Raw genomic sequence first — 14241 nt, 5'->3', positions numbered from 1 at the left:
TTCTAAAGTTTATGGGGAGGTCCCCCCCCCCCATACCTAAGAGTTATATTGAGCCTTTAGGCACAGCTCTGAATAAGGAAGAATGGTCCCATGGTTAAAGCACTAATCTGGGATTTAGGAGTCATGGATTCAGTTCCCTCTTCTGCCACAGCCTTCCAAATGACCCTGCCCAAGGTCACTCAATGTCATTATGCCTTAATTCCTCCTCTGTAAAATGGGGATAGTAGTAATTTCCTACCTCACAGGATTTCTCTGAGGATACATTAATTAAAGATTGTGCAATGCTCAGATATTACAGTACTGAGGGTCATAAAAATACCACCAACAATAAGGGACAGTGTTTAAGCTGCCAGTAGTCGTAGTGTCTCTCTGAGGGACAATTCCTTCCCTGCTTGTCCGTTGCTCCTGGTGTATTGTAGTTTGCTATGGTTGGTGCATGGGGTGGATGCCCAAAGTCCTGCCCTTTCCCTCCCACTTCTTACCCAGCTGCTCTGGAGGGGATTGGTGTCTGCACAGTGCCAATTTACACCTGCGTACTGTGACCCACAGTCTAGGTTCTTTCTCCCTTATATGGGAGTGTAATCCAAGTCAAAATCTAGTCCTTAGTGAACACAGTTGGCTGTTTGCTTAATTTTAATTTACTTTTAAGAATAGTCACAACAAAAAGAATCATGAGGAAAAAAAGTTGTAAAAATTGTCACAATAAGCACCATTTGTTGTGTCTATATTCCAAGCATTACCTGGTTGCTACAACCCACATCCTCTGCATCTATCATAATCACTTTGTCCTCTGGAATTTGACCTTTTTCACTATACAGCCCAGCATCATTTACTACACATTTTCCAGCCTGTCCCCTGGGGGTTCAAATGTACTTTTAGTTACACTGGTGCAAAATCAGAGTAAATCTATTGACTTAAATTGGTTTACAACAGATCTACACCCTTCTCCTTCCTTGCCACTTCCCTATTCGGGGTCAGTGACTTTTATAGCTTTCTTCCAAAAATCTCATGATTGTACATGTGGCTGTCATGCACATTGGTCTCTCTAAGGTCCGACTGCTGATATCCAGTTCACGTATCAAGTCTTTGACCTCTCGGTTGGTCATCTTTCATCCACAATCCTTTCAAGAGCCATCTGACTAATATAATGCTCAGATCTCTGTTGGACAGATCTCTGTTGGACATCTGTTGGACATCTGCTTCCCTCAACTTGTCTACAATAGGGGCAACCCACATTAAGCCTCTTACAACCTCATTTCATTTCCTGTTATAAAAAGTGTCCAACCATTTTACCATCTCAACACCTTTATTTCCATGGTGGAAATAGGACAGGTCCTCCTCCTTCAGTTACCATAGCCTCAGTCTTACCAACATTGACTTAAAGTCTCACCTGAACCAAACAGTGTTGCTGCTGTTCAAAGCTGGTTTGCAGGGTCTCAGTCATCTGCTTATTCCACTAAGTCATCAGCAAACAGCATATTTGTTCCAAGGCAGCCCCCTCTGTATATTCTCACTTACCACATCAAAGATAACTGCAAACAAAAAGAGGTTCAACACTGACCCTGCTGCAGGCCAACACTTACTGGACATGCTCTGCTGTATCCCATTTGGTTTTTACTATGGCAATCACTCCATCATAAATAACCTGCATAAGCAAGACTGTGTGGAAAGTTCCTGCTACAACATACCTGTTTTATGTTCTGTGTAGAAAAGAGTGAAGGCATAAAAAGAAAACGGTGGTGAAAGGAAAACAGTCTAGCCATGTTTTTTACTATGAGGTGACACTGGGCAGCTGAGAGAGCATTCTGACACATACAAAGACCATGTCCTGTTGCTCTCTCTTTTCTCTGAACTTCTCCATGTGGATTTGTCAGGCAAATATGGCATCAATTGTACACCATCCCAACATAAATCTACCCTGACCTTTCCAAATTTCACCTCTTTTAAGCAGATGATTTTCAATAGTCTCCTCCCATGCTTTCATAGCATGTGACATCAACTTAATTGGGCAACAACTAAGTAGCATACTGTATAATATCACCTTATAGAGCTTATATGCCATTCATCTGGCATTTTCTCTTAAGAATATCATATAAAATACAAGAGAGACAAACTGAATGAGGTAATTTCTTATATTGGACCAAATTCTGCAGAGAGAGAGAGAGAGAGAGAAGCTTTCTAGCCACACAGAGCTCTTCTTCAGGTCTAGGAAAGGTACTTACTTGTAGTGTAAGAGCAAGATGGAACAGGTTATTTAGCATAAGTAGTTAGCACATATTCTCAGGTACCATTCAAGGTGAAGTGGCCTGTTAATACCTCTGCAGTGATAGAACAAAAAGGGGGGTTAGTGGGTTACAGATTCTTGTAATAAGACACAAATCCAGTGTCTCTATTCAGTCCATGATTTTTAGCATCTAGCAGAGTTATTAACTTAAGCTCCCAGGCCTCCCTTCCCAATGACCTCAGTGCATCCACTGGTACTTTATCTGGCCCATGTGCTTTCTCCTTTTTCATTTTCCTAAGTGCATCTAGAACCTCTTCCTCCTGTATTCAATCTATTACTCCCGAGTTCAACTTACATGGTCTCAGTTCCTCACTTGAGTTCATTTCATTCATCACTCTTTCAAAATAATTACTGTATACTTTAGTGATTGATTCACCATTTATTTGCCACATACCATGTTCATTTCTAATATGCGCAAACTCATTCGCATCCCTTGTCTTCTCTATTTCCTTAATTAGTTTGTAGATGGTCTTCTCTCCTTCATATTCTTCTAGTCAGTTATATAGCTTGTCACGGCCAAATTTTTAGCTGTTGCAACTCTTCTTTTGGCCTCCTGTTTTGCATCCATATTCACTATCTTGTCACCTCTCAAGCCACTGGCCTGCCACTTTTTAAAAGTTACCTTGTTCTTCTCAACAGATTCTTTAGTTTGAGGATTCTACCACTAAGGCTCCATTCTCACCCTTTTTGGCACTGATTTCCTCACTTCTAGGACTTCCTGTGCTATTTCCAGTATAGTTAACTTTAGTTTGTTCCAGTTACCCTCTACAAATCCCTGTGTGTAGTCAGGAAGTCTACGCACTACTTCTTGCTTAAAGATTTTTCACTCCCATCTTTCAGTTTCCACCAGTTAGGCCTTTCCAGTTTCCAGGAGTTCAGGTGTTTCTGAGGTCTCTGCATTGTGAGATCCATAAGAGTTATGTCCAGATTTACACCCTGGCAATTGCAAACTGAATCTGGACCAAAATAAGGCATAGATTTGCAGAATCGCTGTGTAGTTCCCATGTCCCTGACTCATTCACTGCATCTGTCTAAACCTGCACACTGGATGAGGCAAGGATGCTACAGAAAAAGTTTTGGGTTAGATGGTCATCTAGTGTAACCTTGCATTGTGACCTCAGCACAATAATGCCAATTTACACTATCTGAAGACCTGTTTTATTTTGTGAATATGTAATTAAAGACTATGAACCAGATTCTCAGCTGGTGTAACTCAGAATAGTGGCATTGAAGTCAATGGAACCACACCAATTTACACCAGCCAAGGATCCAACCCTAGGGGCCCTGTTCTCATCTCAGGGGTAACTCCATCAGTGAAATGAAAATCAACCCCCTTGTCTTCACAACTGCATGTAAAACCCCTACCATGCTTTCAGCACTATACAAATAATAATACATCTGTTGCCCTTAAATCTGATTTTGGGTCTAGCATTAGGAGCTAAGTCCCTCCTGGTTCTTGCAAACTAATTAAATGGAACAACCCCCTGCAAAACAGTATGAACGTGTCAAACCCAGGTCTTGACTAAGGATTTGCAATAATATTTGTCCATTGGAAAACTGGGTTCCTTTAAATACAAACTTCTTCAAACTTCATGGTTTGCAAACCCACACAAATTGGTTCTCATACAAAAAAAAATTTGTTAATCCCTTTTTAAAATCACCCTTGGAAGATTCACCCAGTTCTAATGCTTAGGATATTTATGTGGAGGAGCTGATAACTGCTATCACTACTTCCTCATTGACTCTTCACTGGCAGCTTCACACTTCTTGCAGTTGTGAGAGCACTGATTTAAAATGGCCTGTAATGCTGCCAGTTCAATTTAACACCAATAAACTAAAAGAAGAGTGGGAACAAACTATGCAAAGAAGTGCAACACACAACCCTACAACTTGAAAATGTTTCCTCTACTATGTTCTGAAAGAAACAAGGTTTGTACTATGTATGTTTCTTTTTGTTTTATATCAAAACAGGGGAACAAAGAAACACTCCAGGATTCTTATTAATGCCTAAAGCTAAATTGTAGTAAGTAACAATTTATATCTAAACAGGCAGAGCTACATTTTCAAAAGTTAGCTTGCAAGTTACTTTACATAATGCTCACATAATTTTGCACATGAGAAAAAAGAGTTGCTTGATTTTTCAAAGGCCACACTACATTAGGGAAATTTTGCAAACATTTGATTTGATTTGTTCTAAATGGGGTCAGATGATACAGTACCTAAAATACCAGCACCAGCTGCACTCCATCCAACACTAATGCTCTCACTATTGCAAACAGTGTTGGAACTGGACCATCATTAGTAACAGTATGAAAATTTGCAAAAATTTCTCTAGTGGAAGTAAGACTTCCAGCCCCAATTCTCCACAGCCTTGCCCCTGTATAGTCATTTACCAGTGCAAAGTGAGTGTGTAACTTAACAATCAGTGAGACAAGGTGAGTGAGGTAATAGCTTTTAGAGGATCAATTTCCACTGGGGACAGAGACAAGCTTTCAAGCTTACACAGAGCTCTGTGACCTGTAGATCTCTGTATAAGCTTGCAAACTTCTTCTCACCAACAGAAGTTGGTCCAATAAAAGATGTTACCTCATTCACCTTGTGTCTCTAAAATCCTGGAACCACCACAGCTACAACAACACTGCATATAATAGTAAATATCATATCCACTCACCTGAGATGTCTTTCTGCTGGCTTTTCTAAAAGATACTGGGCCCCAATTCTGCTTACACAGGTGTAAATAAGGAGTAACTCCACTGTAGATACACCAGTCTATCAGAACCAGTGGAGAATTGGGTATACATTGACAGTATACATTAGTAGCAGGTAGCTCAGTTCTGTTGTCAGGTATGTTTTCTTAGGTGAGCTGAACTCTAGTGGGGATATCAGTGTGTGGGGAGGAGGGGTAGACAGGTGATAAGTGACTTTCAATTGTTTATTGATTGACCTGCTACAAGGAAAAGCTGAAGTAACACTAACAGTTCTCAATGCTTGTTTCTACCAGAGGCAACACAGAAAGCTGCTTCAAAGTTTCTTTGTGGATGATGGTGCTAGCCAATAAATGAAAGTGCCTGTTAAGTTGTTGGCAGAATACTACAGTTATTTTTCTAGCATTTGCCTCCTAAGATAGAAGAATAATGAGCAAGAGGGTCTCAACGAGATTAGAAACACTGAAAAGATCATCTTTGCAACTGCCAACTTTTGGATTTTCTTTTTGCTATCTTAAATAAAAAGATTTTCTTGATTTTTTTTTCCTCTTAGTTGTAATTGCTTAAGACTTGCTTGAGAGCTGAAATGTTAATAACTGACTATTTATCTGGTTTAAGGGGGTTTTCCCCTTTCCCTCCCCCTTCTCTTAAACTGTAGCTTTGTTTCTTCTTTGCAACCAAACTGAGTTCTCTGTTTTAGATTTGTTTTCATTCTGGCTCTGTTCTCTGACGTTGTTAAGATAAGACTGGGAACTGGTAAGAGATTTCTTTCTTATTGGTTGAATGGTAAAGAATGTCTTTAAAATATTACGTTGGTTTCTTACACTATATTCATTCATTTCCCTTTATTCAAATTAAGAGCACGAAGAAAGGAATTCAAAGCACATAACAAATCTGGCTGCTATTGGAACACAACCACCTCTGAGATATTTTGACTTTTCCCTGAAGACCATTAATGAAACAAATGGCTTTTCAGAGCTGCAATCTCGGATACCTTTTATTGGCCTCACAGACAGTGAGTTAATGCATTATGTATAATTAGGAAAATTGCACCAGCACCATTCTTTCTACCATATGAATAGTGAGAAGAGTGCTGGGTGAATAATTCATAATGAATCGCTAACTTGAAAATTACCTCTGCTCTGTTTTGCTGTCTGTGTGCACTCTTGTACTAACTAAAATCATTAAATAAATAATTCTTGGTCAGTAGCCCATATCTGGGCATGGGTCACCTATGTGTTTCTATTTCCTGTTGTTCTAACTCTTTAAAGTCACATTTCTGACATGAATGCTCATTGAAAGTGAACTTTGATTATTCTCCAATAGCCAACTAAAATCCACGGTTTCTGCAAACCCTCCTGCCAGTAAACTCGTTCACTAGGATGTCCTTGGAAAGCCTACAACAAAGGCATGATCACTGGCCAAGACAATTCCAATGAGTAAACATGTGACAGTATTTGCCCAGGGCTAATTGAAGCTTTTTAAAAATCCAGATCCCAGCTATTGTGATTGCTATGAATGCAGCATTTATTTGCTTAAGTTAAATCAAATACATTTTAAACAGTGGGTGTAGAGTGGGAAAGAAATGTTACTTGCTGCATCTTGAAAATATTTTGCTCTGTTATGCCATAGAATTGTTCTTTGATGGTAACAAGGCATAAACAAATGAGTCCAATATGCTTTTTCCATAGTAGTCTTTAAAATTTCTGCAAGGCACTAATTTCTCATTTAATAAATCTCTTGACACTTCTTCCTTTTGCTGTAGCCTTAACTGAAAAGATACTCAAAGGCATTCCCCATATCATTGCCAAATTATACTAGTCACACACTAGTAGGATTTTCCTGATCACTATGGATTGGGATTATTTTACTAAAAACCATATTGTGGACCTATTTTTCCTCCTCCTTGACTTCAGTGTGTGGCAGATAACAACATGAGGTAATCATGGTTGAAGGGCTGCCTTGGCTCCTACTCTGTATTAGGAAGGGTGTTCAAAGCTCAAGTAACCTCTTGTTGAAGAGACACTTCTAATTCTTTACTAAACATCCATTTCTCATCGCCAGTCTAGTTCCATGTATTTCAGTGCAGAAGAGAAGGATCCCCATTTATAGCTGTCAAATGCTGATAGGCATACAAATATATGACATTTGAGAGGATATAACTTGTAGGTGTAACAATTTCTTTTTCAAAATTCCAGGCAAGAAGTTAAATAGACACTGCTGCAAAAATGGAGGAACCTGTATCCTAGGCAGTTTTTGTGCATGTTCAAAACATTTCACTGGGCGATATTGTGACTTTGGTGAATGGAAAAGGTAATGGGACTGATGAAAATGGTGTATTTTGTTCCTGTTTACCAATGGGATCTCCTTTAAAATCTGAAATCTGTTCTTCTTAAAAGAGACTGTGGTGCTGTTTTCCATGGAAACTGGCTACAGAAAGATTGTTCCCTATGTAAATGTGTTTATGGGACTCTGCATTGTATCCCACAAACGTTTCAAGATGGCTGTGGTAAGTAATTTGCTTAAGAGAATGAGGTGTAGAATTTTCCATCATCCTAGTTAACATGAACAGGATCTAATGCTGTAGGTTGCAAACAAGCTTAATGAAAACATTAGAAACAGGAAACTTATGACATTAAGTCTTTGGTAGACCTGAAAGGTTAACCAGTTCAGGTATGGCCACACTAGCACTTTTGTTGTTAAAACTTCTGTCAGTCAGGGGTGTGGAAAAAAACACACCCCTTGCCAACATACATTTCACCAACAGACGTATCAGTGCAGACAGCGTCACCCACCAACATAGCTACCGCCGCTCATTGGGGGTGATTTAATTATGTCAACGAGAGTTCTCTCCTGTCGGCATAGAGTGGCTATGCGAGTGATCTTACAGCAGCTGCATCGGCACAGCTGTGCCACTGTAAGCTCTGTAGTTTACACATAGCCTTAGTAACTAATCTCAAAAGAGGCACTATTACCAACATTGTCATTAATTTCAATAGTCTGCACTATTGCCCACTCCAAGCATTAAAAAATCATGAATCAGGCCCCAAAATATCATGAGGTTATTTTTTTTAAGACAGATTGTGGGTTCTAGTTTCTGTGTTTTTTAGAGAATACACTCTCAATGTTTTCAAGATCTTTTTTGTTGTGATTTGTTTTGTCACTGAGGGCTAGAAGCTTACTTTTATTTTCTTTTTAGTGAAAGTGGAGATTCTCATGCAATTGTTTGATTCCAGCAGCTAGGGCCTTAAAAAAAAAAAAAAAAAAAAAAAAAAATCTGACTTGCACTGAAACAGGAGTTGGCTTCTTATGCACAGAAAGTTTCCAGACTCTGTTGCCAACGTTAATAAATTGCATGACTTGCAGTTAAAGAATTTGACTTCTGCCAGCTATTTAGAGTTTACAGACCAAATGATAGTGAGGCCTGGAAAAACTCAGACTCTCTTATCTTGTGACTGTTCAGTATTAGCAGCTATTCACACCTCCTTTAAACACCATGTGCTACTGACTGCCCAGCAAAAATATATTCCAAGGACTCCAGTTTTTTTTAATTGAACCAGAAAATGCACAAGTTCACCACTGAAAGAGCTACTTGTTTCATTCTTCCTTTCAGATGAAGACAAGGATGAGGAAGAGATTCTCAGAATACTTTTCATGAGTTCTAAACTGCAGCCAACAGAACATATCTGGTTTTTTACATAGTTTATATTCTATGTTATGGTATGAAAGCAGAAAGAAGAGTTTTATTTTGTCTCTGTGCTTCTAATCAAGATTTTATTTTTAATTTATCTTCAGACTTTTCTTTTTCTATGGGAAACGTCCCACAGAATTTTAATATGGCTGTTTAGTTTTTATCAGCAATTTGAGCAGTCCCATGGAACTCGAGGAAGATTTCTGCTATAAGAATCTACAAGACGTTTAGATTTTTAAAGTGTATAGCAAAAATGTATCATTCTCTAAATTTTATGAAGGTTTTTTTAAGAGTAACTGCTATTAACTCTATTGATTTCATCTCTATTTAATTACATAATACTTTTCCAGAAGGGGAGTAAAGTTTTTTAAATAGCTGTCTCTCAAAAACATTGTAAAATAATACTAAAGAAATTGTGTAGTGGGAAGATTAATGTATTAAAAATATAATATTTCAGTATTAGCTGCAAATATGAAAGATAGGATAACCATTTAAAACTGTGCAAGTGGGTTCTCTTTATTGAACATGAAGTGGAATATGGTAAGTCTCTACCCAATGTACATGATATATTCCTTATCCTTGGATTCCAAGCTTTACAATGAAGTGAGCTTGAGAGAGCTACTATAAATGATAGTTATATATAACAATTCTAATTGTTGATGCCAAAACCAACTCTACAGATCGCTTAATGGAAAATACAAAACAGGATCCAAAAGGTGTCGTATGACTTGCTGATCTGAGTATGTAATTTTTGCCCCCTTCTAAGAAACCACAGCCAAGTGACTGCAGAACACACTGTTTTGTAGTGATGAGTTAGCTAACTTGAGATAAAATCCTAGTACAGAAAAGGCAGTGTGTAGCCTTCATACTAGTTAGTAGGTCATATTAAATCCAAGATGTGCTATATTCTTTAACTTGACCTGCCAAGTTACATGAAACTACAATCTGTCTTGTCTGCAGTAGGATTTTACCCCAAGTTAGCTACCTTAACACATTTTATAGTGATTGTTGAAGAACCACTTTATAAAACCACTCTATGTGTACACCTCTGGTAGACCTCATTATATATGGTAGGGTAGCGTCTACGCTACAGGTGCTACAGCAGCAGTGCCACAGCTAGTCAGCTATAGTATAGACCAGTGTTTCTCAATTAAATTTGGCCGCGGAACCCTTTTTAACTTCTGCGGGGCCATGCGATACCCTCCGCTGAAAAATCCGGGACATCTTCCCCTTTTTGGCGGCACATGCTGTCGGCTGTTTTCGGCGGGACGGTTTCAATTTTTCACAGAACCCTGAAATTAATCTCGCGGAACACCAATTGAGAAACACTGGTATAGACACTTGCTACCGCTACTCAAGACTCGCTGTAGTTAGGTCAATGGAAGAATTCTTCCATCGACTTAACTGTGTCTACAGTGGAGGTAAGGTTGACCTAATTATGTTGTGCAAGGTGTGAAATTTTTCACAACCTTGAGTGATGTAGCTAGGTCAATCCAAGTTTTAGATGCAGAGGAGTCCTCAAAGTTAGAAGACCTACTTCCGTTCAGGGTGGATTGATTAAAGCAAAGCGATTTAAATCACTGATTTATGACAAGCATCAGCAATTCAACAACAATTTCTCTGAAGTTTGTTTAAGGCTATGGATACAGGCTTCAATATACTGAGCATATCCTCTACGTTCCTCTTTAATCCAATGTTAGATACTTTGGATGAGATACTTCCATCTATTTTATTGGGGTCTTCTTCACAAAGCTTTATGAGAATAGGCCAGTTCTTAATAAATTGTTCAAAACAATCAGCCAAAGAATTCCATTGAACATCTTGAGGAAGAATTAGTTTGGATCCTCCTGCTCTCTTCTGTGAAGCTGAAGCAAAATGGTTGTTATGGAAGTATTTTGCGACTTCAACAACATTTTCTTTTATTCCTGGAGAAGATGTACTTAAGTCTTTGGCTAAAAGATGCATTAAATGGGCACTGCAGTTATATGTTGTTAAGGAGTCTCTCTGACATCCAGAAGCTATGACAGTTTTTCTGAGTTTGGGGGAAAATAGGAAGCCGTCTGTGTACTGAATAATGTCTTCCCTTTTTCTTTCCAGTCCACTCCATTGTTCCTTTCTACTCTGCCTCCGTCCTTTGTCTCTCTGTCTTTAAGAGAGTCTTTAACTAACTCCTCTGCCTTGCTTGGCCCAGCTCCACCACCACATAAGCACAGAACAACAGTCCCATCCAGCCTGTGTCTTTCTTTGCACATGTAACTTTAGTCTGCTGAGAAACAAACTGAAAGCCCAGAACTTTCAAGAAGCAAGAGCTGGTAGATAGGCTGGACAGACTAGAGCCCTTAATTCATTTTTATGACACTGTAAGTGTAGGTTTAGCATATTTGTGATGAGATTTAATTTTAACTGTTATTTTTGAGAGTATTTTATTGATAATTTTTAAAAAAGTCAAAATCTGATTTAAATAAAAACGATTTTTTTTAACATCATTAATTTTTATCCACCCTTCTCACCACTACCTCTATGTACTCTTGGGGCATTCACATCAATTCCCACATCACACTCCATGAGTCTTCAATGCTAAAATCTTCACTCCCCCCCTCCTCGGCTCTGTAGTGGTGACTAGGAGAAAAAAAAAATCCATCTTTTAAATAAAGAGCTATCTGGAGCAAAGCGGCCCAGTTCTAAACAACTGACTTTCTTCTTAGTCACCTTTACCAACCAGCTAATCAAAAGGACTTTGTAGTGCCACTAGCTGTGGGGGGAGCAATGGAAACAAGTGTTCTGTTCTAGGGTTATAGCTCTTGGGCAGCACTGCTACTCTGTGCTGCTTTATTAAAATGTAAAGGCCTGAAGAGGAGGAAAGCAGGGCTTAATTGTTGGTTGTGTGTGACAAGGAGTCTCCCATAGTCCATTTCAGTAGTCTTATATGGAGCTAATAGACTCCAGAGTCTGGTACTACAAAACTGGCTTGGGTAGCTAGAAAGACCTTATGGTATCCAGTATATTTAATTAGCACGTAAAAGGGCAGTTAAGGGCCTACACTGTCAAGTAACTAACTTCTGATTTTAATGTGTATTTGAAGGGGGGGCATTGTGGAGTGTTTGCTTTTTCAAAAAATACTAACTAATGTGGGAGGAAATTCTGGTTTCATTGAGGTCAATGGGATTTTTGTCATTGACTTCAATGCAGCCAGAATTTTACCCATGATATCTACAAACTGGGTCGGCCTTGTCTAGCCAATAAATATTGGCCAACCGCAGTACATCAAGCCAAATTTACTGAGGCTCCAAGGCCACCATAGTTAAAAAACACAACACTCCAACAGATATCAGTCAACTTGAGTGCAGAAGTGCTTATGCTATTTTATCATTACCACCACATGAACAAAACGTAGGACTCTTGCACATTGGAGCAACATATTCCACTATGTAACTCACCATCTTGTGCCACTGGGAATTGTGGGAAGGTGGAGAGGATTGCAGTGCATCATGGTGCAGGCTCAATGTCCCATGATGCAGTGATTTCTATTCTGTCATTCCATGAGTTTCTGACTGCATTTTGCGGCATTTTTCAAGGACCTCAGTTTCTTGAGCACCCGTCATCTCTATTTAAAAGGATGGATCCTACACTGCTCTCCACTGTTGTTGTCGGTGTTCTGAACACATCATGGCTGGTCATGCAGTATATCATGAGCTTCCAACTGGAATTTGAATCCAGGGTGCTTGACCTGCTGTGTCCCATGCAAACAAACAATGCCGGATTACTGTTTGCAGTCATGGAGCATCTGCACAGGGTGCAACGCCGCTTTTGGGAGTGCAAAACAGGCACTGAATGGTGGAATCACATTGTTATGCAGGTCTGGGATGATGAGCAGTGGCTCCAGAACTTTCAAATGCACAAAGCCACCTTCATGGAACTCTGTGCAGAGCTCGCCCCTGCTCTGCGGCGCAAGGACACCAGAATGAGAGCTGCCTTCTTGGTGGAGAAGTGCGTTGCTACCACCATGCTAGGGTGCATCTCCTTCAGGCATGCAGCTTGAAACCGGGTCCCTGTGCTGCTTGCCTGTGTGCCGCTTTGGTCCCTGCACAAGTGATTGCTGATTGGCATGAGAAAGTTTCCTACAACGGGGGAAGAAACAAAATAGCTCTGCCAAGGAATCTCCGACAGAGGATTGGCAAGTACCTCCAGGAAAGTTTCCTAGAGACCTGTCTGGAGGATTCCCATGAAATCTTGGTGTGTATTAACATACTTTTCTGCCGCACTGCCTAGCTAAACAGGGGAATGGGAAGCAAATGCAAACACAGCTACTCTTGTGCATTCTGTCACTTCAACCAACTGTATCATGTAACCAAGTAAAGGACAGCTGTGCCTCATGTAACTGAGCAGCATTAACTCAAAAAAAAATCACTCACTCAAGCTCCCGTCTCCTGCATCCTTCATGTCACAGCTGGAGGATTGGTACTGACTCAAATGCTCCAGAGACAAGAAAAGACCCTAGCTCCCCATGTCAGCAAATGACCCAGTGCTCTGCTCCATATCGTCTTCCAACTCGACCTCCTCATCCATGACTTCTTCGTTGGGGTTGAGTCCAGTGTCCGCTGCCTCTGGGCCTGCGGAGGTATCCCAAGGTCTCTTGGTGGTGGAGGTAGGGCTGCTGCTGCTAAGGATGGCTTCCAGCTCCTTATAGAAACAGCAGGTCTTTGGTCCTGCACCAGAGCAACAGGTTGACTCCCTAGCCTTTTGGTACCCCTGCCCACAGCTCCATGATTTTCACATGGCACTGCAGCGTGCCCCGTTCATAGCCCTTCTCTGCCATTAAAAGGCAAATTTGACCGTACGTACAGAAGTTTCCTCAGCTGGAGCAGAGCTGGGACTACACCGCCTCCTCTCCCCAAATGCCAATCAGATCTAGAAACTCTGGTGTGCTCCATGCAGGACAGCTTTTGATGCGAGGAGCCACTATGGTCATCTGGAAAGATGAAATGTGAGCTCTCCATGCTGACCGAGCAGGAAGAGGAATTTAAAAAATTGCTGGAACTTTAAAGGGGGAGAGGCGAATGGCTGCAAGGCAGCAGAGTTCAAACCGCTGGCCATAACGGTCAGGATGGGCATTGTGGGAAACTTCCTGGAAGCCATTTACCACAACAAAACCAAGCATGGTGTCTACATTGACACTTTGTCACTGTTGGCGCAAAAAGCTCTACACCTCTTCTTGAGGTGGTTTTATTTTGTCACAAAATCAAGGGAGTTGAGTCGGCAGGGGGTGGAGTGGTTGTAGCATGTATATCCCCTCTGTTTGGTGCAAAAAGCTGACTTTGGTCGACAAAAGTCTCTTGTGTAGACCAGACCAAAGCCTTAGTCACTGCACTGTGTCTTACAATATTTGCAGGGACCTAGTACTTTATTCTGCATCAGAACTTTCCCTATAGGTTTAACTGCTTGATGGTTCTTAATGCACTAAAACTTCAAATTATACTCTTAATGCTGCGTACTATGTGTAGTAGAGGAAGAACTTTTTGGAGAGACACCATAATGTGTAAAGCCTTCTTAGAGTCGTGCAC

General features: G+C 40.3%; 2 protein-coding genes across 3 annotated transcripts in view; one reads left to right on the top strand and one right to left on the bottom strand.

The window, feature by feature from the left end:
• Positions 1–14241, bottom strand: part of LRRC2 (leucine rich repeat containing 2) — a 114995-nt gene that overhangs the window by 83138 nt on the left and 17616 nt on the right. Inside the window, exon 1 of one of the 2 annotated variants that reach the window (XM_067568577.1) lies at positions 4956–4984. The exons of the other annotated variant lie outside the window; for it this stretch is intronic. The gene's annotated coding sequence lies outside the window, so the exon portion shown is untranslated. Of the gene's footprint in view, positions 1–4955; positions 4985–14241 lie in introns of those variants that run through there. 2 annotated transcript variants of the gene reach the window in all.
• LOC137166758 (cryptic protein-like) lies at positions 5773–9158 on the top strand. The gene is made up of 5 exons (XM_067568626.1): positions 5773–5800; positions 5849–6004; positions 7188–7302; positions 7389–7498; positions 8603–9158. The coding sequence occupies exons 1-5, from the start codon at positions 5773–5775 to the stop codon at positions 8689–8691; spliced, it is 498 nt and encodes a 165-aa protein (XP_067424727.1). The 3' UTR covers positions 8692–9158.

This window comes from Emydura macquarii, unplaced genomic scaffold (genome assembly GCF_026122565.2).
Source record: "Emydura macquarii macquarii isolate MOO-44397 ecotype Brisbane River unplaced genomic scaffold, CSIRO-AGI_Emac_v2 contig_2897, whole genome shotgun sequence".
NCBI lineage: Eukaryota > Metazoa > Chordata > Testudines > Chelidae > Emydura > Emydura macquarii.
The sequence above is the reverse complement of the archived record's forward strand: the minus strand, read 5'-3'. Positions and strand labels throughout refer to the sequence as shown.